The 27,054-nt window shown below is 39.3% G+C and overlaps 1 protein-coding gene across 7 annotated transcripts in view; it reads right to left on the bottom strand.

Annotated features, from left to right (window-relative positions):
- Positions 1–27,054, bottom strand: part of LOC113065655 (plexin-A4-like) — a 125,396-nt gene that overhangs the window by 86,608 nt on the left and 11,734 nt on the right. For 4 of the 7 annotated variants that reach the window (XM_026237117.1, XM_026237124.1, XM_026237131.1 and 1 more), the window contains one exon: positions 3,805–5,112. In XM_026237117.1, coding sequence (XP_026092902.1) covers positions 3,805–5,019 — 1,215 coding nt within the window. In that variant the 5' untranslated portion in view covers positions 5,020–5,112. Of the gene's footprint in view, positions 1–3,804; positions 5,113–5,534; positions 5,634–19,450; positions 19,974–27,054 lie in introns of those variants that run through there. The other 3 variants (XM_026237102.1, XM_026237141.1, XM_026237151.1) reach the window with 2 other exon arrangements.

The raw sequence follows: 27,054 nt of genomic DNA, 5'->3' as shown, positions 1-27,054 counted from the left end.
ATTTGTTCGCTGCTTGTAGACAGATTATTCTTATTTTTTTTATTTGAATTTGACAATATAGTTTTTCCCTGAACATAGCACATACCGAACCGTACCCAAATTGTGACTCTAAAACCGTGATACAAACCGAGCCGTAAGTTGAACCGTTCCACCCCTACATGGTAAAACATAGTTACTTGTGTCTACAGTAAAACTATGGTAATGTGTGACATTAGCCATTACTGTAAATCAAACAAAATGACAAGAAAAGCTGCTCGCAGAAGTTTAAAAGAAAGACACATTGCAACAGAGGACAGGTGTCTCAGGATATGTTTTACAAAGCAGAACTTGACACACCGTTCTAAGCGTGTCACTTGGTGCAAGACAAAGTGAGACACATTGCAACAGCCTCAGATGTCCCTCTAACACATTTATGTTAAAAAAGAAAACGTTTTTAAAGAAGAAACACTGCCATTAAAGCAGCAATGAAATTCATACCAAATATTCTCATTGTTGGGTCTCAGCAAGATTAGATCATAGTTCATATATTTTTCTATATTATGTTTGATATACATCTAAAATAATAAAAAAGCTATTCATCCATGTCATCTGCCTGCACATGATACATCACGATGACTGCTAGTAAAGAGCCGAATTTTGGACAGAACTAGAGATATATCTCGTATGAGCCAGGTTTACATTATGCTATGATTTTTCACAGCATAATATCCTTATCATTTGCAGAGGGCACAGAGAGGATATTAAGATATACATCACTTTCATATCTTCAGCGAAGCTGCATTACTATCATGTCATGTTGATGTAATGTTTGCAGAGGGCTGAATATTGAGAGAATGTTATCTTCACATTCATGAAGAGGGGCTTGCTTGATCTCACTGCGCTTCCCTGCTTACTTAATTAGACTTTCATATCAGAAAGTCAAAAAGCTACGGAGTCGCTACCAGGTTTTTTTCCTTCTTTTTTCATTCTTTCTTGCTTCTTATTTTGTAATGAGTAGATTGTGTGTTTGGTAAGTGATGGCATGCAATATTCTAGCAATATTCCGACTCAGAAGCAGTGAGTTTTTCATGCATTATTGAAAACACAAACCCATCTGAGACCAACAACTGCAATTCTTGTAAAATCACCCGAGTGATGTTATCGAAACATCCATCTCCCCCACTAAGATAGCAAGTTAATGTACTGTTTTCTCACTCCTGTCATTCCCCACTTTTTATCTTGTCAGCATGGTCCCATTGAGTGCAGACTCAGGAATACTACAGCCCAAGAGCGTTTAACTTCAGTAACAAAACCGCCTGGATGATATGTCATTTTTGTTTTGCCCTGGGACGCTTTCAAATGTATACTGTATATGTTTGTGGGTGTTTTTCTGAGACACATGAGTGTCTGAATGCATCCGTCTATGAGCGTGTGCTTTTATTCATAGGTGAGTCAGCGCAATTGTGCCCATGTTTCTTCTGCCTGTGGGTGTTTGGAAGCTGCTTTATACCTAATGTAGTCTGCTCACTGTGAAAGACAACATGAAACAGCATTCACAATGCATTCAATTTCCATAATGGACTGTATATTTAGATGACGCAAGATTCCGTGGCAAGCAAACAGGATGAGGTTCAAGTTTTATCCATTGGGATATAATTGCACCATAAAAAGTGCCCGCACTGTTATGATAATTCTTTCTCCCAACCCACAGTCTTGGTTAAATCTGCAGACATGACAGCTCATTACGTAGAGAAAGTCATAATATTTTAAGCATAAATAGTATACCTATTACACTTTATAAATAAATAAATATATAACTACATAAACATTAAAAACTATTATAAATCAATATAAAACATTAACGTTAATAATATTTTGTTATCAGCCATGACATTTAACATTACCATTTGAAATAGTCAATATTAATAACATCCATTTAGTCAAAATAAATGAATAGTAAACAATTAATTAAAAATATAAAAATGAACTTTACAAGTGTATTTGGACATCACAGTATAAGTATTTTTTTTAATAAATAAATAGATATTGATGAAAATATTGGTTGATAAATTTAAAACAATATATTTATATATATATATATATATACACACACATATACATATACATATACATACATATACATATATATATATATATATATATATATAAAGTGCATCCCCAATCCATATGAAATAATGTATTCTTCAGAATTACATAAATGAAGAATAATGAAGCTCTGTTGAATCATGCTTAAGAAGCATTTATTAAAGTAAATAGGGGCAAATGTTAATTCCATGTTGTCTTTAATAAGCCTGTGTAATCATGTGTTTGCATATTTCCGTGTTTATATTTGTGTGTGAGATCTAACAGCTCTCGGAAAAGATCATTTAAACAGTAACAGAGCATTTATCAGTCTCATATATAATGTGTTTGAGCTCACTTGTTTTTTTTCTCTTCCCCAATCAAACACTTGCCTGGCTTTTAAATGAGGAGCTAGTAGCCATAGTTACCGGAGGAGGAGACACAGGCCATCCATCTCTCTCTCCTCACTGTGACGCTCTCTCTTTAATTTATGCTGCAGTGGCCATACTGCAGTGCACGCAAAAATGGCACCATTCCTCAACATAACTCCTTTCCTTCCTCCCTCTCTAGCTGTACACTTATCACAAAATCACTCTCTTACAGTCTGCTTCACATTTATTCTTGTGTGTGAGTGCCTGTAAGTGTGTGTGTCAGTTTCACTTCTACCTCAGTTGAAGCACACATCCTCTCCACATCAGGAAAAACTTAACAAAATTCACACCCTTATTGCAGAAACAGAAACAAGGTACCTCAAAGGAATGCTATTACTATGGAATCTTTCTTATAAATGCCTGAACTCATTCTATTGCTGTAGAGTTTGACTTGACTCTATTCAACCAACACTAATGTTTCTGAAAGGAGCAAGAATTAACTGGGACTGGTGTTGAGTGGTATGTGTGGTAATAATTCATTTATTCCCTGGCTGGAATTCAATAAAGTGTTATTATAATAATATTTTTATTCTTTGAGTAAGGCAATTTCACATTTCGTGTTTTATTAAAAGGTCTAGAAAAAATGAAATCCCACTGAGTATCGTAGCCTAAAGGAGACGTTGTAAACAAGTGATAAACATTGACATGGACATTATTTTGAGGGAATTTCTTGACCAAATGAATTATTTTAATTGAAACCGGCCGTAAGTTGGTAAACAAAATATTAACAATTATGTTGTCACTACTGTGAGAATTAAACTAAGAAAAACACGCCAACATTTTTTACCTGCATTTATACAGATATAGTGATCAGATCTACTGCAGGATAGAATATCATTGTCCTTCTTTAAATATGAGTGTAAAACGCAGATTGAAATTGGAAAGACAAATTCTCCAATTCATTTAGCCCAAACACCCACAGTTTAAAATACAAGCTTTTTGCTTTCAAAACAGTCAGCTTCCAGGGAACCATTAAAAATGTCACTTTATTTCGATACCTTGTCCTGTGTTGTCAAAAGACTTGTTATAAGCACAGCCAGTGGTAATTGATCAAAAGTGGTCTTGTATTGCTAGTGGGTACTACCTCATACGTGTGCCTTTATCAGAACAAAATTAGCTCTACTCTCTTGTAAAGACTTGAATGGACAAGTTTTAAAAACTTCAATTTGTATACAATTTGATGACTAGCCCTGAATGTAATAGCAGTGCTCACATCAATCATTGTGAGTCATAGAGAGTTACTATAGTAACGGTCATAAGTAGAATTATTCCACTAATGGCAGGTAAGCAGACATGTGCTGAATGTACTCACCGCACTACTGCATGGGATGTCTTTCACTTTGAGCCAAGCGAGATCCAAGGTTCCCTCCCCTTTATAGCACGACTGCAACCGGTCCTTAATTCTTTCATTAATCTCTTTCAGAGTGAACACGCATAGAGCTGACTCCTGAGATGACTCCTTAGGCCTCCTTTTCTGTCCTTTGGAGAACACAGCATAAAGGATGTCATCATCGGGTCCTATGCCCAGCGAACGCGCCAGGATGGTACCTGCTTTGGACAGGTAGGCCGCCTGCAGGAGGCGATACTCAACTCCACCCTTAACGCAACCGAGAGGAACTTCGACGTACGAGTTAAATGCAGTGTCGTCCTTGCAGAGTCGCACCAGTTTGGAAGTGTACACCTGTTCACGACCGGCCGAGGATGACCCAGTCGTTGGGCCTACTCCCATTTCGGGTTGCAATGTGAGAAAATACACAAAATTTCCACTGCTAAACCCATATATGTAATAGATGTCAAAGTCTGGTACCACCGTGAATGTATCTGATGGGATTTTAATCATGGAGGCAACAAACTCATCGTGGAAGACGTAGGCGAACATCCCATCCTCCTCAGAGTTACGGGTGAGCTTACGACTGGATATCGTCGGGAAGTACTCCGGTCTTCCGTCGACAGCTGTGGCCACAAACAGCTTATCAGGCGAGGCATCACCGTAAGACACAATGACCCCAAATACGGCGCCACTCTCGTTGACGCCAGAGAGGTAGTGCTCCTTTTTATGGAAGGGCTCTCCAAGCTTAAAGAGATCATCCAGGCGGAGCAGTTTGCAAATACCCTGGTACAGGCTGCCGCAGGCCAGCAGCCGGTTCTCACGGTAGTCCATGAGCAGCATCTTGTTGACATTGTTGGTCAACGTGAGAGGTTCGCTACAAGGCTGCACTATACGGGGCGGGTAGCAGTTCCGGTTATCCTCATCTGGACCGGTCTGATGTGACACCTGTACTTCCAACCCAGGTGAGAGTTTGTAGATGCGGTTCACTGCACCAAGGTACACATTCCCATTTCTGTGGTCCACCGCAAGATGGTTAAAGGTCCATTCTGGGTATTCCACCCGGAATGTGCTGTATTTCTCATGTACTCTGGATGCCGCTGAAGGCTGTTGTGGCCTCGTAGCCATGAGGGGGACTAGCAGGACAATGATGCAGCAAGAAAAAGTGAAAAGGTTCCATCTCCTGTTGTGGGAAGCCATTGTCCTGTTGCCTTACGGGAAGAGTGTCTCTGTCCACTACTTGTGCTCTGTATCAGTATTCAGGCTTCTTGTGAAGTTGGGAACATTTTGTACCTGAACAGAGAGAAAGAACAGAAGAATGTTAGCATTAAAGATATTAGCATTAGCTTCAACAGTAGTGCAACTGGATACCACAATCACTGTCTCCTCCACAAAAGATTCTTAGTAAAGAAGAAAGGAAGACAAATGATTAAAGCCACATGACAGTTTTCCTAACATTTTAAAAGCGCAAGAGTAATTAGAGAAAGAGAGGTGGAAAAGGGCACTCTGGGAGCTCACACAGTTGGCATGAATGGATGCCATTCTCAATGGGATAATGCATTTTCCCCAGGAGTTAACAGCTAGGATGGGCACAATTTCTCTGCCTGTGCCCCACCTCACAGCCGGACCTCTGGCTCTCTAATTGATTTTCCCCTCAGTATGCGATTTGCATGCTTTGCCGATTTTCTTCTATCTTTCAAGATAGCACAATTCACCTGCTGACACAGCTGAAGGAGGGGCAGAGCTCACAGTCATGCCTGCAATGTCTGAACAGTGGTGGGACCACAGGGCCAATTAGATGGAATCGCTAATGGCTGCACAAAAGACAAGAGACAAAAAAAAAACAGAGTTTGCTTATTATACTTGAGTAAAATAAGCAACTTATGACTCATGCTAAAGGTCTGACCATTAATGCATACAGAGTATGGTGTATATAAAAGCCATACTTTTTGTTCTAAAGAAAGCTAGTAGTGGTACTCCAGGCCGACACTTAACTGTGGAGGTTCACAGCAGATTTGAAAATCACTGCCTAGCCATTGTAGTGGGCATTAAGACGGTATACAGAGTAAAGGGTATGGACTCCACAGTAATGATTAGCCATTGAAACAGAAAGCAGAGACGCACTAGGGGAGGGAGCGTTAGCACACTCAGAGGCATAGAAGAGTAATAAAGAGTTTGGTATATTTTCCATTCTGTGTGAGAATGGTCCTGCTGCAGCTGTGTTCCTGTGCATGGAAGAGAATGGTTTGAAATATAGTAGTGTGTGTAATCTGAGCAGTGGGGGATAATGTTCTCTGATAGAAAAGTCTAGCAAAGAACCACTTCAAAACACTACAGCAGGTATCATTTACCAGCGATTACATTTAAAGTGGGAGAAAACTGAGATGTGAGCCGAGGTAAAAACAAGCATCAGGGAATGGTGGTCTTGTAAAGCTGAATCAAAACAGAAATTATGACCCCTCGGCTCGTTGGTGGGTTCAAACGGCAACCAAAAGATGAATCAACATCCGTCTCATAAAGCAATCACATGTAGAAGCTCTATAATTAAAGCCTTTTTTTTTTTTTTACAAGGACAAAATAGAGACACAATGGGAAACTATATGGGGAGAATACAGAAAATAATGGGATGAGGACTTAAAACTATATCTCCCATAACAATACTATGGCTCAATGAACCTGTAGCTTATTTTCTAAACATTATGCTATGGCTCCAAAAACTCTCTGAAATCTTAATGTGCAGGTATCAAACTATTGTAAATATAAGCAGCTTGGTCTGCTAGAATTTTTTTCGGTGCATGGTTGGATGTTAAGCATCCATGCCAATCCATGGTGGTAAAATATTAAATAATGCATCTAGTGCCGGGCTTTAGGATCAGCTACTCTGCAAGGTCATCCAAAAACAGGGGTTTATAAATCTAGCATCTTCCTATAGGTTGCTTTAGGAGATTGCCAGTTGGATTGGATACAGCATCCCCAGTATCTTGAACAGGAAACATGAGTTGACCTCCAGACCGGATATAGGCCTACTCCAACAGTCCAGCATGTTGCCAATGGAAAACCAGTTCTTCTATTTGAAAGCTTGCTTGCAACACACACACAGGCTGGCATATACATGGTCTGGAGACCACATGCTGAGTAGCCACATCAAAGAGTGCTAATGAATTCATGTTTAATACCACACACAAGCAGGATCTCAGTAAATGCGAGGAAACGGCACATTTAAGGTTTAAGCTGTGTGTTTGTTTACTTGATAAATAATTGGATATTCATGCTTCTCATTCCAATTCTTTGTCTTTCTAGGATACAACTGCGACAGTGAAGTCTCACTTGATACAGTTTCTTTTGTGAGTCAAAGGCATTTTTTAAAAGACTGGACAACAGAACTGGAAAAAGCAAGACACAGATATACTGATTTCAGTCCATTATGAGCTACATGTAATAAAAATCTAGACTTCAAAATTTCATAAGCATCATTGTAAGTGTATTTGCATTGTTACGCTGCTTTCTGACATCTAATATTGAATCTGCTGGAACAAGCCTATGTTTTCCTGTCCAGGCCATCTCATTCATGGCCTTCTGGCTAAAATGTGCACCAATTGCCAAACACCATACGCTCCACACTGGGCATCAGTATGGCAAACTGAGTTGACACCAGGCTGCTTAAATCCTGGCTTCAAGTTGGGTGGGTGAATACTGGCAGTGGTAGACTCTCCATTTCCATGCTACTTTTTGCATTTAGAGCTGAACTCCAGGCCATCTGAGTGTCAAATGAGGTCAAGTGAAGGTCTCAGAGACCAGTCAGTGGCATTAATTGACATAGATCCAAAAAAACTATGGGAAAAAAATAAGCAACTAAATTCACCTAAGACCAGAGTGTTTGACTGGAGCCTTTCCAGGCTTTGCAAACACTCGACCTTGAATTTCATCAGATGTGTGTGGGAGGGGGTGGGGGGCCAAGGCCATCTGAACAATCCCGAATTTATCCTCCCTGATCTAAGAGCATTATCTCAGAACAGTGCAATTCAACTTTGATTACGGCATGACACAAAATCTCATACTCTGACACCCGTACAGGCAAAATCACGCATACACACAGACGCTTACGCACACATCCTCCTGTTCCACTTTCATTAGTACAGCCTGCACTCCTCATCCCTCTATGGACAGATGGAGGGATTCATCCCTGATGTGGGTGTCTAAAGGACGAGGTGACAGAAGGATGCTAGGAAGAAAGGGAGTTATGTTTATACACCGAGCACATACAGATAAGGGTTTTTAATTATCTACAGCCCTCCCAGAGGGCTAAGGAGCCCCACCCACCAAAATCTGATGGGACTTTAGGATGCTCAAAAGAAAGAGAGAGCAACAAAAGGTCACACTCAACAAATAATGTGTAATTCATTTACTCTTCTGTGTCAATAGAAATCAGCTAAAATAATAATATGGAATACCAAATTTTCAATACATTTAATATGGACAAAAATAATTCACAATATATAGATAGACATACTTCGTGTATGGCACTGGATTACTGCAGTCTTATTAGCTAAAATATGCATAAAAAAATTATCCATTGTCAATACTGTAGAGCTGTATAAAGCACTTTTCACACAGAAGTCACTTTCAAACAAAATGTGTTTTTGTTGGTCAGCACAGCACAAGGTCAAAGTGACATCAGCACAAGTGAACTGTCATTTAATTTAGGTTTTTGTAAATAATCGATGTATCGCCTGCATTAATGAACGCAATATTGCATAACTTGTTTAGTTAACTATGGCTCCGGACTTAACTGACGAGATGCCCATGATAAATCACATTCAGTTATTTGCACAGCCCTAATCTGAATTATTGTATTATTTCATTTATCATGAATTATTGGTGTTTGATGTCTGCATGCATCAAACTTGCTCTATTATTTACCGAATTCATCAAAACTAAAGCGCTCCCTGAATCATGGCATTTCAAAGCAATGGACCGAGACCAAACGCTGGTCAGACAAATCCAGTGGATCTGAGAGACATGTTGACATCTGCCTGTCCTAGCTCTCTCTCCCATTTCCTTCTTTTTATTTCCTCCCTCGCTCTGATCAGAGGAACCGTAATCCTCCACAGCAGCTCTCGGTTCAAACTGACTCTGTCAAATGCTTTCCATCCATCTTCCTCTCCCTCGCTCACACATATACACAAATCACTTCCCTTCGCTTTTGAACACAGATGCATTTTTCCCCTCACACCTTTATCAAACAAGTCAGGGTCTTACTCCAAGATGAAAACGTGTTTGTCAGAGGTGCTTTCTACCTTGAGCGGGCACATGTCTCCTGCAGACCATAAAAAGATACTACGGCCGGCTGTTCTGACTAATACACACACACAGACTCACGTGGAAATGATAAACGATCAGATAAAGATACACACTTAATCATGCATAGAAGCACATCAACATAACTTCTCTTACCCACTTGGTCCACCCACTTGCTATCTGTGCTGATGCCCAGTGTCATGGGCGTTGAATGCACTGAATATTATCTCTTCAGATAAAGATGTTTCGATACTGTTGAGAGGCCTATTGAAGAGCTACTGATCCTTATTGTCATTATTATCCTGTTATTAGGTTAGAGTCCAAGCTGCTTCCTGTAGCTGTTTGCCATGCCCAGCTCATATATAAACAAATGTCTTATTTGTCACTCGTTATTATGACTTGATGAGGTCTTGTATTCAATTAAATGATGTCTCAGGAAGAAATGTTGAAGGGACAGTTCCTCCAATTCTGTCATGATACACTCTAAACTCTAATGTAGTTTTAAACCTGCATGACTTTCTTCTGTAGAGCACAAACCAATATTTCTCAAAATATCATCTTTTATGTACCACAAGAGAGAGTGAAGAAGGGCTTTTTTGGAGAATTTTCCATTTTAACAAGGACTAAAACCATTATGTGTCATTTGAGAGGCTTTAAATCATCAGTTTCTTCATTTAAACATTCATCCAGTGTTCGTCAAATACTGGCCTCACTGATATACTGGTCTATTACGACTCTTGGAAAAGTAAACAAGGGGTTTTCAGTTTTCAATGGCTGCTTAACCAACAAATCCTAACCACAAGTGTATCTTTCAAACTCCAGAATGCTCCTAAAAGCCTTTAGACAAGAGAAGCAGAGCTTGTAGACAAATCAGGTCTTTCCTCTTTCACCTGAAGGTCTACTATTCATGAGACTCAACACTTTCCTTACCATTGCCTTTATTCTATTTTCACTTCCACATATAAAATGCGAGCAGCTAAAATCATATCCTTGGTCAGTCACACCACGTTAGAGCTGCACACTGAAACTTTTATGTGCTCTCCTCTGGCTTTTCTATGTTCTTTCTCTGTGCTCAATCTTTGAACTTTTTTTTCTTGATTAGTTTTCAACGGCATTCATGAAAGGTCACCTCTCAGTGTTTAAGAGGAAGTTTTATTTATGATCCCAATACTTGCTGTGAGACAAATGCACAGTTCAGCACCTTAAATCAAAACGTTAGCCACTTCCACAGCAAATATATTCAGCACACTAGTGTTTTGGAGCAGTGCTGCGGTGCTGCTGAATCTGCAGCGTTACAGCAAAAATATCTAGTTTAGCTGATCTGTAGGTTTATGAATTGCATGTGATACGAGAAAGACTGGCCGATGTGAAATATTGCCTATGCCAATAAACTGGTAAAAAAAAAAAATACTATATTAGATTTAAATCTATTAAATAAAAATTTGCATAAGTGTAAAAAATGTAATATATTCTCTGCAACTAATGCACAACATACACAAGAAGTGACAGTGCTGACATATAACTGCATACACACACATAGAAACATGCCGTCATAGCATACACACATGTGAGCAGCAGCAGTGAGGGACAGCTGTGATGTGTGTGGTGGGGGTCGATGGGAGGTGTGGATTTGATTTCTCTCCCAGACTGAAGGCTTTTCCCTTCAGCTTTCCTCAAAGCAATCTTGGGGCGTTTCAGAGGCACTGATGCAGGTAATAAATCAGAGATCATAAAAGTTCATTTCCCACACAGCAGAGTCTCTAATACAGTGCTGATGTGTGCTGGGCCAGCCGGAGGTGGGGTCTGACTGTCATCACTGCATGCCACATATCATCAACTAAAAAGAAAGATGGCTAGAGGTTTCAGCTGACTTGAGCTTAGTTTTGTCTTCAATAATGAATGTGACTAGATGGCAACGGCTGGCCCTAGATCAGTAACTGAACAGCTTCCTTGTTTTTCTTTCTATGAAACCATCAGTTTTAGCCCAAAGGCAGATTTCACAGTCAAAGTAAGATGAATAATGGTGTATGGAGGGCAGGGATGTAAAAAAATTAAGTCATATGGTCTCTGAAAACTACAGCCAACACAGTCCATATTAAGAAAGATGTTGGAGACATTCACGTACATTTTGTAAACAATTAATAGTTAGAGCCATTTCTACAAGATGAACTGGATGTGACCCATCTAGCTCTGGTTTACATACAGTATTAATACTCAATCTCATCCAGTAGTTTTGGATGAACTGGACCTGCAAGATTAACTTCTTAGACATGAATGCCTGATAATCACAAGCTTAGAACTGATTATTATAAACCGTTAAACTGTGTTTTTAATTTGTGTGTGTGTGTGTGGGGGGGGGGGGGTGGAATAATCTTGGGATTGGGGTCTGGATACACACGACTGGTTTCAACACTGGTAATCCAACTTATACCCTCCCATTCTCCACACACACACACACACACACACACACACACACACACACACACACACACACACAGGTATATTTTGTAGATCTTCCCTTAAAGTACATACATAAAATGTGGGAAAGAATCCAACTGGAGCATTGCATCAAGAACAATAACTTTATTTGAATCCACACCAACAGACAATGTTCTGTTTATGAATGTGCACTGCAGTTTTGTGGTCTGTGGATGCAATGATTTTATCATTCATAATCTTTAAGTAATTCCATTGATTTCATGCCCCCCTCTCTTTACTATTACAGCTGTGGTGTGGACTTCCCTGCTCTCACAGAATTAGAATGACTATTAAAACTTTAGAGTAAAATGTCTCCTTAAATTTGTCATCCTCTGGGTAAACGGCCCTTAAGACTGGACATAAGCCCTGGCCATAAACAATGAAGTCTCTTCCCTCTTGTTGGTAGTGAGCTCATGAGAGTGGACATACTTTAGGAACATGACCGCCAAATTCTAACACACTTATACAGCAATAAGACCCTGTCAGTAGCTTTTCCATTAAATCTAGCATTCTGAAAGCACATGTGTTCAGATTCAAAGCCTAAAATATATCACTGACCCATTGAAGTCAATTGAACACACTGGAACAGCTTGGAAACATATTGTAATAGCCAGCGTTGGCTAAAGAATCTGTTTTAAAGAATCTGTCAGCTCCGCCTCTGGTCTAAGAGAAAACCCATTTTCTTACAGGCTCACACAAGTGATAAATCACCAGCTCAACATTAACTGTGAGACCAAAGGGAAGCACAGACAGAGGGAGAGAGAATAGAGATGGAAACAGTTTTCCAAAAGGTCACAAGAAAAGCAACTAAAATTGAGTCTCCAGAAAAAACAAACAAAAAAACATTGCGTCTATGTGTATTACTTCTTGGAGCAACACAAGAGATGACTCAAATATCATTAGCAACACAACAGTCCACAAATTCAGCCAGCATAATCAGAAGGCAGCAGAGTTTAAGAACAAGAGGACCATTTTTGCATGCATGGAATTTTATTGGATTCCTCCACCCCATGCAAAACAAATTGATTTACCTTGTATTTCAAGACTGCTTATAAGTAGCGCTGTTGTGATAATTACAGCCGGTTTTTGAGGAATCATGCTGCGAGTCAAGTCGATATCTGCTGCTCATGTCAAGTCTTATGAAGGTATTCAACACAACATTCAGACAACCATAGCTGTTAAATTACTGATAAGAATGAGTTCAAGAAATGACTCGCTCATTTAGAGGCATTTTGGAGGACTAGCATTTAAAGTGTATGAGTCATCAATAAACAGAGTGTGTGCGCACTCTCTCTCCCACTCTCACACACACTCAAAAATGCATTATTCCTTTACTTCCCACTCCAAGGCTCTACGGACCAGACACATCCATAAAGGCAAAAGCAACACAATGCCACAAAACCACCACCGTGTCTGCACTATGGTTTCCTGGTCAAACTGATGTTCAATAACACCATTCAAGTGCAGATGACAAAGACGTTTGCATGAGCACACACACACAGACCCACAAGCTTATAGCGTGAGTGAAGATGTCACATTGGTAATGGCCTGGAGGCAAACTGTCATGGGTGTCGTATGTATAGATAATGAAGAACGAGAGGCACACAGTAGCTTCTTTGATGAGGGCTAACCGTGATATGCTCACTTCCATCCACATGCGTGGGAGTAGACAGATGAGCTATTGTCCACCGCTGGTAGATTACACACCACTCGAGGGTGTCGCAAGTGGCTACAAAAAAACATATGCAGATGAACCTCATCAATATGCATTTTATACAAAATTTTATGTAAATGCAGTCCATGGTTCCTTGCAGAATCACTAGCTGAACTTTCTGCCAAAACTTTCTCATTGAATGAGCGGCGGGTGCCGCTGCGCCCAGCTTTCTGCACCTGGCCTGATGCCAGCGCTCTTCTCCTCCTCATCTGTGTGCAAGAGTCAGGACCGGAAGACAGCACTCCATTCTGTTTTCTATTTACCTTCCTCCCTCGCTCTGTTTGTCAGAAACCTTGTTGTAAACACCCAAGGCTGCTTTCGAGTCCTTTCAGCAGGGGCTCCTGTGGTTTGGGATGAAGGAAACATAATCCATTCCTCTTTTCTTTCCCTCTCCGCAGTTGGTCAGGCTGTTTAGTGTGATTTCCTACATGCTAAAACGCGTCACATTTCTTGTGTGAGTGAATCTGAGGGGTCTTTTTGATCATGCATGACCACTCCCCAGAAGCTAAACCATAGTGACACTGGAAAAGTGAAAATAACCTGCGTGTTTACCACATTTACCTTCCTTTTTACTCTAAGCAGATATTCTATCCCACGGCACTGAAGTGACATGAATCGCTCTGACAAGATTCTAAGATCACCTTCATTCATGTTAGCTGTGCCAAATAAGACGACTTGTGAAGCGCGTCCAATGAGGGCTTGAAAACGCTTATCTTGAAGGCGCTGGAAGAATGTGGGATGCCAAGGGCATAAAACGCTGGTAGGGAGGATCATGCGACAGCTGCAATTTCTTGTCTGCATCTCTAAAATGTTTGGAAATACTACACAATTCATAATCCTGAAAAAAACATGTTGACTCCTTTAAAGGAGGAATAAGGCTTAATACTCAACTCAGTATTCAGTCTCCGATTCCATTCCATGAACCATGTTGATTTATGACAAGTTTGATCATTCCCCCTTGCATTTTATCAATGCTCATGATGCCACTCACTGGCGCCCTCTAGTCCACACTACAGTGGTGATTTGTATGTGTATGTCTGTGTGTGGGGAGGTACATTACTAGGGATAATGGAGCTAAAAAGTCATGTTTCCATGGGAACACTTATAGATGTGTGAGTGGGTGGCTGAGGGACTGAAGCTCACTGATACAACGGAGATGCTTAATGCACAGAACACAGAGAAAGAAACTCACATATGCATTGACAGACTGAATACACAAATGCAACTGCAGACATACACACTGCCAAGCTTCAATGCATCTGTTATATAGTATAGAGTAGACATTCACAACATGGTTGCAGTACGCTGAATGGATTCACCTGTGCCTGCACAAATCAAGACAGTAAAAAAAACATGTTAGTTTGTCTAGTCCGATGCTCACTGTCAAGGGGAATTAAACCCAACCTTGGCAACCCAGAATACATAACGTCAAATGCAGATAAACACTAAACAGACTGAAACCAGAGTCAACAGGAAGTTGAATCACTTCAAAACAGGAATACATTTCACTGTCCTAACAGCAAAGGACAAGTGCATCATTAGAGAATCCTGAAGTTTTCTTAAGTGGATATTAACAGCAAAATGGAAATGTTGCCGACATCCTAAACAAAAAATAAAATAATAAAAATAATAATAAAATAATAAAATAATAAAAAAATAATTAAAAAAAAACAGTATGACATCTTTTCTCACTCTTTGCAAGAACAAAAAATCTTGCTTAATCTTGCTGGCACTGACACTACTTTAACTGAGTCTTAAGGTGGATGTTTCAAAAAACGAGTTCACCTACAAAAGGAACAAGATACATATGCATGTCTGCAAGTTTCAAATAATTTCATGCATCTGAAACAAAACTAATCCATTACCTGTCATGCATGGCTTAGCAGAGGCAAATATAAAAGCCAGTATAGAGGGCTGTTTTCCATATAATCCTCCTGACCTAACCCATGGGAAGATCTGCACCAGAAATACTCTGCTCTCTTTCTTTAGGTATATTACTGAAACTACATGGAAAGGTCATATCACAAAGTTCATCATAGCAATGTTACAAATTTTGAACAACATAAATTCCTGCTAGTAGCATTCCTGCCACTGCATGGCTTTTGAAAACCTGATCATAAATTAGACAGATCACCAATTTGAAAATCATATGACTCCTTTAAAAAAAAGAAAAAAATTGAAGCAGATATACGCTACGACAGATAGCCTGCGGTTTTGTAATGGGATTCACTTGTGCAACAGTGGTGACAGGAAGAGGAGTTTCTCACTGGAGGAAATCACTCTCTCCTCATTATCCACACAGACACATGCACTCACATACTCACTAGCACACACACGCGGTGGGACATGGGGGACGCACAGCAGGAGTCTATTCTGAAGATGTCAGAAGCAGACAGAACTGTCACTTGCAATTCACACATCTACCTACAGACAGTTGCATTCAGTCGCACACAGAACCGCACATGACATGAGCATATGTGCAGATGCATGGACCGATCTACAATAAGAAACTCTCTCTACATTCCCAACACAAATATTTACTGCGCAAATAAACTTTGTGCTCTGCCAAAGCACAAAACACTTTCCAGGTACAAGGTTAATTTACTTCCCAAAGAAACACTGCATGTTAAACACACAGGAAAAAAATCCAAGGACGCGTGTTTGTTGCTAAGCTAATATAAATAATGGAATGATAAGTCATAAAAACTGTTATAGTAACCCAGTTACAGCAGAAGGGTTAGGTACATACCACACACACCCAAACACGTTTTCAACAGGCCGGTAGAGGGAAACAGTCAAGCAGAGTCTCATTAAGCACAACAAGATTACAAAAATTGATTTTTCTTCCTTTTAGATTACTGTTGGCTACTGTGTCTTACCGAGCTGTTCAAATAGCACACATCTTTAATCAAAGCTCATGCAGTTCAAGATCATTTTCCAAAAAGTCAACTCATCAAGCTGCTAATTAATTGGGTTATAGGTAAAGATATACACATTCTCACAGTATCCAGAACAGCAAATCTATAAACTCCATTGAAGAGCTAACCAATGTCGGGTCATTGTTCCAGAGAAGCTTTATGGAAAATCAAGAAACTTGAGCGATAAAATACCACAAAACCAGTCATCAGTCATTTTGCAGCCTCAGATTACAGATTTTCAAATAGTTGTATGTCAGACAAATATTCTCCTAACAAATCATACATCAATGGAAGGCTTATTTATCCAGCTTTCAGATCATGTATAAATCTCAATTTCAAAAAAACGACCCTTATGACTAGTTTTTGGTCCAGGGACACATTTTGTGTCAATACAAGCAATAAAGCTGTTGAGAAATGCTATATATCGCCATTTGCGAGTATACTGTATGAATGCAGATAAAGTTAAACATACTTGTACATCAAATTTAAGAGATTTGAGATTTGCTCTACTTTGGCTGTACTTTAGCGTAACATAATACCTTATTAATTAGAAGATGCCATTATATTGCCATAATTCTCACCATTACTACGCCAGTTAGAGACCATTTCAGAGCAATAACCAAACTCAAATACAGATGCTGTTGTCTTGGACAGCAAAAGCAAAACTAAAACCTGATTGGTTGGCACAGCCAATCAGCAACCTATAAGAACAGAGGGGGCGGCTCTTCTTTGGAAGAGCGGACAGAGAGAGTCATTCACCAGTTCCCAAACCAGTCATTGAGCCTCATGTCAACTGCTCCGAGTTCATACTGAAGAGTGAAAACACACTCTTAAAGTCCAGTGGACTCTCATCCCAACAGCTATATTTCAAATATTTTATTAAGTTTCACTCTCATATCATTAATAATATAATGTTTACGTTCAATGCATTCCGTATTCCATTCTATCTATTCTAAGGTTATCTCTAACTATGGCCAAGAAAAGAAAGATTTTGAAAAATGTCGGCATTATATTCATCCTTGCAGATAGCACTGTGTTTAAGGTCTCTGAAATCTCTCTGGGGGCAGAGAGACAAGCAGACTGTCAGGCGTTCAAGGCTGAGACGCCACTGGAACGCACTGAAATGATTAAGTTTTGTGTTTTATCACAGTCTGATGGTACTTGCCGTTTCTCCTTGAAACTCAGGGGCACTCTGACTGCATAAGCATGCACGGAGTACTTAACACATTCATCCACACCTACACTTTTAACAAACGGATGAAAAAAAAAAAAGCCATATTGTTGTATGCAAATGCACACACATACTGGCATTCACTTATAGCTTTACGCTATTAAAAAGCAAGTAATAATTGGCCACATGCAGACACAACGTACACTCACAGTACAAAAGCCTTGTTTCTTATCAGCGTCTAAAAAGAACAAATTCCACTCAGTTCACAAAAGCTTAAATACTTCATTAACACAATCTTCATGAATTCATAATTCATAGGCAGAAACCTCCGGATACAGTCAGCGGCTGTGAACACTTGTGAAGTCCCACTATGAATAGAATCCTTACAGAAATACCACTCACCACAAGCGTGTGAACTCCTATGATTACTTTAGATTCCAGTACGTGCCCCACAGACTCACACTCTCAGCCGACAAAAGATGAGTATAACAAAACAGCTCATGTTTAAGTCAACGAAAATTTGCCAATTACACGGCTGGCAAACAGCAGTGATGTGTTACTGAAGATGATGCTCATTTCCACAGCTGTGAGGGCAGAGGACTGGTGACGTGTCCACAGGACAAACTGAACATCAGAAACATGCGTTAGATGTGTCCTCAGCTGATCTATGCTGCATTGAGGCAGCCATAAGGGTTTGCAGATGCGTTGCTTTGAGACACAAAACAATGGCTCAAAAGGAAATGGTCAGCGGCTCCCTCTGAGAACAGGAGTCATGACATTACTGCAGCTGCCCCTGATTTCACATGTAAATTAGGGAAAACTTTTGACCCACCCATAATTGCAATTGTATGTGTAAATAGACAAGACCAGTATAAACGATAGATAGATAGATAGATAGATAGATAGATAGATAGATAGATAGATAGATAGATAGATAGATAGATAGATGCGTACCATCATGAACGCTTAAAACGGACCTCTATATTTTGATGACCATGATGAAATGACTGAAAATTACGCACGATAACAGACAACCACTGTGTCAAACTCTCAGTGTCTGAACATAACGGTGTATTAGCCAGTAATTTTCAGGGTAAAATCTCACGTATGCTAGTCGCTCTTTCTCCACCCTGCGCCGTCAGGTAAAGCGCGCACGCTGAGAAGAAGCGCTCACGCACGCGGCTCAGAGAGCAAGTTGCGCTCTCTAGTTAAGGCTCTCGCGGCACAGCCGCATGCTTGAAACTGGCTCCTTTTGCTGAAGACTGTTAACAGTCCCATGTGCGCTGTTTGTACCGTTTCATCTCTGGCCAGCCATGAAAAATGTTTCCAAAACAGCGCTTTAGCGGAGAAACATGTGCGTAAAATGAATATCATGCGAACTGCGTCAGCTCCACTTTGTATTTTAAGTCACGTCTTAAGCCTTGTATGATGAGACAAATGGAACAGCATAGCCTAATCTAAACGCGTTAAGTCTCATAAATATAGCTCAGCCAACACTGAAAATTGTGTCATTTAAGCTTACTAAACCTCATGTTGTGCCGAACACAAGCTATGACTTTCTTCCGTGGAACACAAGATATGATGTTAAGGCATAATATTAATGACTGACAGTCCCTTGATCACCATACAGTGAAAGTGAACTGTCCGTATGCACACAACATCTACTATCCAGAAAGTAAAAAAGGTTTGGAACAACATGAGGTTCAGCAAACGATGAAAGAATTATCATTTTTGGTTGAACTACCCCTTTAAGAGTCGCATGCGCTTGTCATAAAGCACTACACAATCTTAATGATCAGTTTAAAACAGTCTCCATATGTTGTTCTCAGTTTTAAAGGTAAAAGCTCCAGAGTAAAATATTACACAATCCTGTAACGCGCGGGTGCGGATGCTGCATTGCCCTCCTCACAGCACGCCCTTATACTACATGGCAGGTAGTGCGCCTCGCTCACCTTCTCAAATAACCTTTCCCATGCGTTATTCCGTTAAATAACGAGTTCAAGATGTAAAACGCCAATCCCGTTATACGGTTGTCCCGTGTCAAACGCTTACCTGTTCTCGCTGCGGATTTCACCTCGCCGCCGCAGTCGCGCTCACACTGCGGATGATGGGCACCTTCACAGGAATCCCAACTCACTTACTCCACAAATACAGCCACAAATAAAACACTCGACTTGGTGGCTTTCGCGTATCACCGACACTTAATTCTATCGAAAAGATCCTCCGCGTTTAATTTCCCCAGGAAGCAACGACAAACGAGCTGCAGAATCCCATCAACGACTAAGCTGAAGCGCTGGTGACCGTTAAAATTGCCGCTCGCGCTATAGTTTCCATCATGAAGCGCCGATTGACAGAATTTAAAGCGCGCTAAAGCGGCAGCCGGAATCCCGCGTGCAGCAGTTGAGCAAGCGAGCGAACGCGCGCTGCGGTCAGAGCGGCTGTTTCGGAGTTTGCTGGTTCGCAGCTGACTCCCAAGTACCAGAGGAGAGGCGTGAGTCAGTGGCTTTCTGCTAAGACGCAGCGACTGTCTTGTTTTACAAACCCTCCTGACTTGCCCGCAGTGACATCCCGAATCTGGCCGCTGATTGGGCTAATTGGTAAAATCTCATTGGCTGCAATCGGCGCGCGCGGCTGGCATGAATGAGGCATATGCGGCACTCCAATGTCTTTTAATGTGTTTATAATGCATGCATCACCAAAACAGTGGCACGGATTTGGGGTGGGAAACGCGGGTGAATGTAATACTGCGGACAGAATGGTGTACGGATTTTGAATATCTGATCGACAAGATTATTTGGAGATTAGTATGTAAACGTATTACAAACATCATGTCAGGAGATTAGCGTTACACTAATTTATTTTACGCTCATTATTTTATTCCATCAGAGATTAATCAAAATAAATAGATTCGTAGATAAATTATTCCAAGTGATGGTATTAATGTAATTAACAAAAATAACTTGCAAATGTTATTTAATAGGATATTAACTCATTGAGTTAAAATAAAATATTAAACATTTCATAAAATCGCATTGTAGACTTGATATAAATACAGTTCAGCGGGTTTCTATGATTTTCGGCCGTTTATTACTATCATAACCAATAATTTGATAAACTTTTACACCTTGCTGTATATGAAAAAGACTGATTGGCATCATGGTGTGCTTGATTCACTGCAATATTCCTGAACGCAAAGCACTCAAAACACTGCATCACAGCTCCACCTGCAGGGCCATACAGTACTGCAGCCATATTCCAGCAGATCCCCTTCCACAGACAGACCCTCATGCAATGGACCACAGTCCTCCTGGTCCTGAAGGACTCCAACTATATATTTTGAATGTCTCTTTATTTGACGGTCATTTTGGGACACAAACATGAAGTAATGAGCTAATGAGTTTGATATGAAAGAAATGCAAAATGATACCATCCATTTATACCTAAAGACAACAACCTTCCTTAATGTCTTGTGTTCATTCCTAAAGACAGCATCTGGCTCAGATCTTGGTTTCTCTGATTCTCATTTGTTTGTACAATGCTGAAATGTTATCCAGGTTTGTGTTCTTCTTTAATGAAACTTTACCCCACTTGTTCTTTTAAACATTTTTAAAAAAAAATCAGATTGTTTGACTTAATTGGCTTGTTTAACAAAAACCGATTTACTAGCACCCCACGAGTCATTTCCTAAATTCAGTGCACAAGGTGAGCAGTACTTGCTCAGAGGCTTGCATGTGTAGATGACCCATGAGAATATTCAGAAACACTCTCCAGTGTATCAAGTATTTGGGAAGGACGGACTAATAAACAGTTTTAAAGGCACCAGTGGAGGTGTTTTGGGCTGATGTTAAGGATTTAGTGTTTAAATGTTTAACATATAATTACTTGGGGATAGTGAAGATGCTCTGGTCATCCACTGGATCGATTCTTTCCAATTATCCAATTTAAATAAATGAATAGCTGAAGAAAATAGTACATCTTAATGAGTTAACACGGCCTTGCCACCTTGTGCATGTTTTGCATGCACTGAAAAATAGCAAATAGATTTTAAGACATTTTAAATACAAGCAAACTGAGGAATCAATCTTAAACGAGCAATAATCAATACACGTCTTTGGTATAATGATGATAAATGCTCAAGATCTGCTGACCTAAATGGATACAGTTCTGAAGTCCCTATATATATATATATATATATATATATATATATGTTGTTAACCCTGTCAAAATATATATATGTGTATACACACACACACACACACACACACACACACACACACACACATATATATATATATATATATATATATATAATATATATATATATATATATATATATATATAAATAATATATGCAACATATTGTTTCATATATTCATCAACATATTCAACTGTGAATAAAAAAGATTAGGATAGGACGATTGCAAAGTCAAAGTTATCTGTTATAAGGGATTATACTATTGAAAGAATTGTCATCTGTGAAGAACACCGACCTTTTTATAAATCAATGCAGAGACTTTGAATCAACATTGAATATGTCTGTGAAAACACCAAAGTTCCTTTGTACAATTGGACACCATTGATTGAGACGGCAGCAGGGTCAACTTCGTAATCTGTTACACTTCTAGACCTTGTCCCAGTGGCTGGGGCCTGTCCGATAAAATTAATTTAAAGACAAAATAAACACACAAACAATTTGTCAGTTTAAACAAACGGTCCACAGTGCCGTGGAATTAAAACAGATCTAGGCCCCGATACTGACCATTTTTCTGTCAGTCTGATCAATAGACAATGTGTAGACAGGATGCGGACCAGAGAAAAGGCCATTGATAAAAGCACAAACAGTGTCAAACTAATAAAGTGACGGCATTGTTTCTTTTTCTAAGAGTTTATTCCCCAAACCATCACATATACTGTATGTTTTACTATTCACATCATTTGCCATGCATAAATGTCTTGTAATGCAATATTTTGCCTTCACAAGAATGATCTGCATGATATAGTCATCTGTCAAGCAATCAGTGTTTCCAGTGATTTTGTGTCAGTTATTCTAGATAAGAATCTAGTTAAGATATATTATTGCCGTCCATGACAGAGAAATACAATCTAATGTCACTCAAATGATCAGTGTGTGTGCAGTGAAGTAGATTTAAAGTTCATAAATTTTTCTCCACTGACACCTGCAGATAGATTCCTCAGACAGGTCGAGTCCGCCGAGGAATGATCAATACCATTGATTGGAGTGTTTGGTGCCTAAAAGAACAAGATGAAGGAAGCGAAGCATGAGGGCGACTCATGTTGAATTATTTTGGGTCCTCAAGTTTGTGTCAGCAAGTATGCAAAAGAAATGGGGATCTGTAATATCAAGCAGCACCCTACGCAATACGAGCAGTTAATTTGTTCTATTCTAATGAAAATAATTTAAGTCTCATCAAAATTATGAATCAGTGTTTTGAACAAATGTGAATAATTCAACGAGTCACTCAAATACAGACATCCATACATACAGTCTTGTTCAAAATAATAGCAGTACAATGTGACTAACCAGAATAATCAAGGTTTTTACTATATTTTTTATTGCTACGTGGCAAACAAGTTACCAGTAGGTTCAGTAGATTGTCAGAAAACAAACAAGACCCAGCATTCATGATATGCACGCTCTTAAGGCTGTGCAATTGGGCAATTAGTTGAAAGGGGTGTGTTCAAAAAAATAGCAGTGTCTACCTTTGACTGTACAAACTCAAAACTATTTTGTACAAACATTTTTTTTTCTGGGATTTAGCAATCCTGTGAATCACTAAACTAATATTTAGTTGTATGACCACAGTTTTTTAAAACTGCTTGACATCTGTGTGGCATGGAGTCAACCAACTTGTGGCACCTCTCAGCTGTTATTCCACTCCATGATTCTTTAACAACATTCCACAATTCATTCACATTTCTTGGTTTTGCTTCAGAAACAGCATTTTTGATATCACCCCACAAGTTCTCAATTGGATTAAGGTCTGGAGATTGGGCTGGCCACTCCATAACATTAATTTTGTTGGTTTGGAACCAAGACTTTGCCCGTTTACTAGTGTGTTTTGGGTCATTGTCTTGTTGAAACAACCATTTCAAGGGCATGTCCTCTTCAGCATAGGGCAACATGACCTCTTCAAGTATTTTAACATATGCAAACTGATCCATGATCCCTGGTATGCGATAAATAGGCCCAACACCATAGTAGGAGAAAAATGCCCATATCATGATGCTTGCACCTCCATGCTTCACTGTCTTCACTGTGTACTGTGGCTTGAATTCAGAGTTTGGGGGTCGTCTCACAAACTGCCTGTGGCCCTTGGACCCAAAAAGAACAATTTTACTCTCATCAGTCCACAAAATGTTCCTCCATTTCTCTTTAGGCCAGTTGATGTGTTCTTTGGCAAATTGTAACCTCTTCTGCACATGCCTTTTTTTTAACAGAGGGACTTTGCGGGGGATTCTTGAAAATAGATTAGCTTCACACAGACGTCTTCTAACTGTCACAGTACTTACAGGTAACTCCAGACTGTCTTTGATCATCCTGGAGGTGATCATTGGCTGAGCCTTTGCCATTCTGGTTATTCTTCTATCCATTTTGATGGTTGTCTTCCGTTTTCTTCCACGTCTCTCTGGTTTTGCTCTCCATTTTAAGGCATTGGAGATCATTTTAGCTGAACAGCCTATCATTTTTTGCACCTCTTTATAGGTTTTCCCCTCTCTAATCAACTTTTTAATCAAAGTACACTGTTCTTTTGAACAATGTCTTGAATGACCCATTTTCCTCAGCTTTCAAATGCATGTTCAACAAGTGTTGGCTTCATCCTTAAATAGGGGCCACCTGATTCACACCTGTTTCTTCACAAAATTGATGACCTCAGTGATTGAATGCCACACTGCTATTTTTTTGAACACACCCCTTTCAACTAATTCAACTAATTGCCCAATTGCACAGCCTTAAGAGCGTGCATATCATGAATGCTGGGTCTCATTTGTTTTCTGAGAATCTACTGAACCTACTGGTAACTTGTTTGCCACGTAGCAATAAAAAATATACGAAAAACCTTGATTATTCTGGTTAGTCACATTGTACTGCTATTATTTTGAACAAGACTGTATTTTTTTTAATAAAATAAATAAAACAACATGTAAATTATTCAATGACTCACTCAAAGGTTTTAATTAGCATCAGTTCTAAATGAATCAGTGTTTTGAATAATTTGAATGAATCAGTGACTCACTCATAAAGAGGGTCATTTGTTTCAGAATGTTCAAAGTTTTGAACAAATTGATTGAGAGAGTGGTTGCACGTACCAGCTACGTAATATCCATTCATTGTTCATCTTTTTCTGCATTATGAGGCACCATGCTAGATTTATCCCATTAAGTCATGCATACAAAACGTGTACATACACACTATGGTCAATTTCAAAGTCATTTTACACCATGGGCAATATTATTTATGGGCTGCCAATGAAAGGATAGTATTTATAGCGTCTGCCTTCATAAACGTGTCAACCCTCTTACTGGCTGCTTTCTGTGTTCTGATTTCTGTCTGATGAAAATCCTTTCGAAAACAGCATCAGTGTCACTGCTGTGTACAAGACCTCATCTGTTCATGATCATTCTGCCATCAGCCATATCAAAGCCCCAGGATGGACAAACCGTAAGACATTTTTACAGCTTTTTTTAATAAATCATTTTCTGAAGAAGAATTTGTTTTCCAAGTTAGCGTTTTCCGATATTTGAAAGATATCACAGATGCCAGTTTTATTTGATGTAGGAAGTATCAGGTTAAATGGGCATTCATGAGCAGAATTCTATTCAGTTATGTTTTCTGAGTTATGCACTTGTTTTCACAGACATATTCATGTTGATTCATAGCTTTGCATTGATTTACAAAAAGGTCAGTGTTCTTGACAAACGACACTTCTTTCAATAGCGTGTTCCTTCAGAAAGTCTTTACTAATTACGTTTACATGGGCAGAAATACAGTCTATACACACTATTTTCCACTATTTTTTCCAGTGTTTCTTTACAACTGCTCACATATGACACTTTTGAGAGCTACACGGCACGAAAAACTACTTAACAAAGATTTTTAAAAAAATGATGAAAAAATTGAAAAAAAAAATTCATTATTTTTTTTTTTAAATATAGTATTTAATATACATTTTAATTTATATGAAATAATTAACAATATTATTTTTTTTCATACAATCTTTTATTGTGGTATATACTTCAGATAGACCCCTAATTTCTATGCAATAAATAAATTAACAAACTGTGGTTAGTCACTGTATATAAGTGGATGATTCTTGGCCAGAATTAGCTTAACTGAGGTCCAGATTGTGTGCTTTTGTAGAGGTTTAGCTACACGACTACAAACAGTTACACTAATGGTTGTCCAATGGACTGAGATGTGTGGTTTCATCTCACTAGCAGGTTCTGATGTCTCAATGTGGCCTCACAGCAATGATCTCACCAGTCTGCTGAATTTGGATGCCTATATGAGATCCTGTGTGTCTTCATGACTGTTGTCACTGTTCCCTCACACACAGCTGGTCCCTCTCGGTCAATGGCAATCATTGTGTGTGTGTCTTTCAGGCACGGCGGCCAACGTTAGACAGTCTCATCTGGAGAGATGGTTGATTACAGAGGGAGACATACTCAAGGAATGCTACAAAGATTTGGGGGCCTTCAGACACACACATGAAGATTTCCATGAGAACTTGCCCTTCGCTGGAGCCTGTTATCATTTGCATGGCTGAGACGAAGCAAGCGTCTGTTACCCAAGGCTGTGGCGATAAGCCCAAGTTACAAACACAGACTTCACCAAAAACTTTTATAGGAGAATCTCTGGAATGTTCTTCCGCCTCAAGCTATTCAATCACACCTGCCGAAGGAGAGGTTATCTGTGTACACGGTCTGGTCACCGACAGCAATGTGTGCAATCACAGCACTAGGGCTTCTTCAACAACTCTTGTTTTCTGGTTCGGCTCTTCTGCATGATGTTTCTCTCTGGCGGTTTAAGAAAGCCTATTTCCTAGAATCTAAGAGCTTGTGCAGCAAACCCATTCCAACAGGGTTTTTGACATCAATCATTACATAAAAACCAAACACAGCGGTACAAAGGTTAATAAGAGAAAGACGGGCTGTTTGTAGTTTTAAATACTGAAATAGACGTGTCTTTCTTTGTACTAAAAGCACTCTACCATTCTCCCTCTCCTCTTCAAGTATTGATGTAGAATCTTTTTGTTAAAATTAACATGAGGTAACAATGAACGCCATTTACTTTTTAATGCATGCTATAGTCTTATTGTAAACAACTCATTTGAGAATGTTATTTCAAAGAGAAAACAGTTTATTTATAATATAGGAGAAGATGCAGCTATTGAACTTCAATGTGCAAGGCTTCCTTTGACAGCTATATATATATATATATACAGTACAGACCAAACGTTTGGAAACATTACTATTTTTTATGTTTTTGAAAGAAGTTTCTTCTGCTCATCAAGCCTGCATTTATTTGATCAAAAATACAGAAAAAATGTAATATTGTGATATATTATTACAATTTAAAATAATTGTTTTTGAATTTATTATACTTTAAATTATCATTTGTTTCTGTGAAGCAAAGC

This window comes from Carassius auratus, chromosome 4 (assembly GCF_003368295.1).
Source record: "Carassius auratus strain Wakin chromosome 4, ASM336829v1, whole genome shotgun sequence".
Classification (NCBI taxonomy): Eukaryota; Metazoa; Chordata; class Actinopteri; order Cypriniformes; family Cyprinidae; genus Carassius; species Carassius auratus.
The sequence above is the reverse complement of the archived record's forward strand: the minus strand, read 5'-3'. Positions and strand labels throughout refer to the sequence as shown.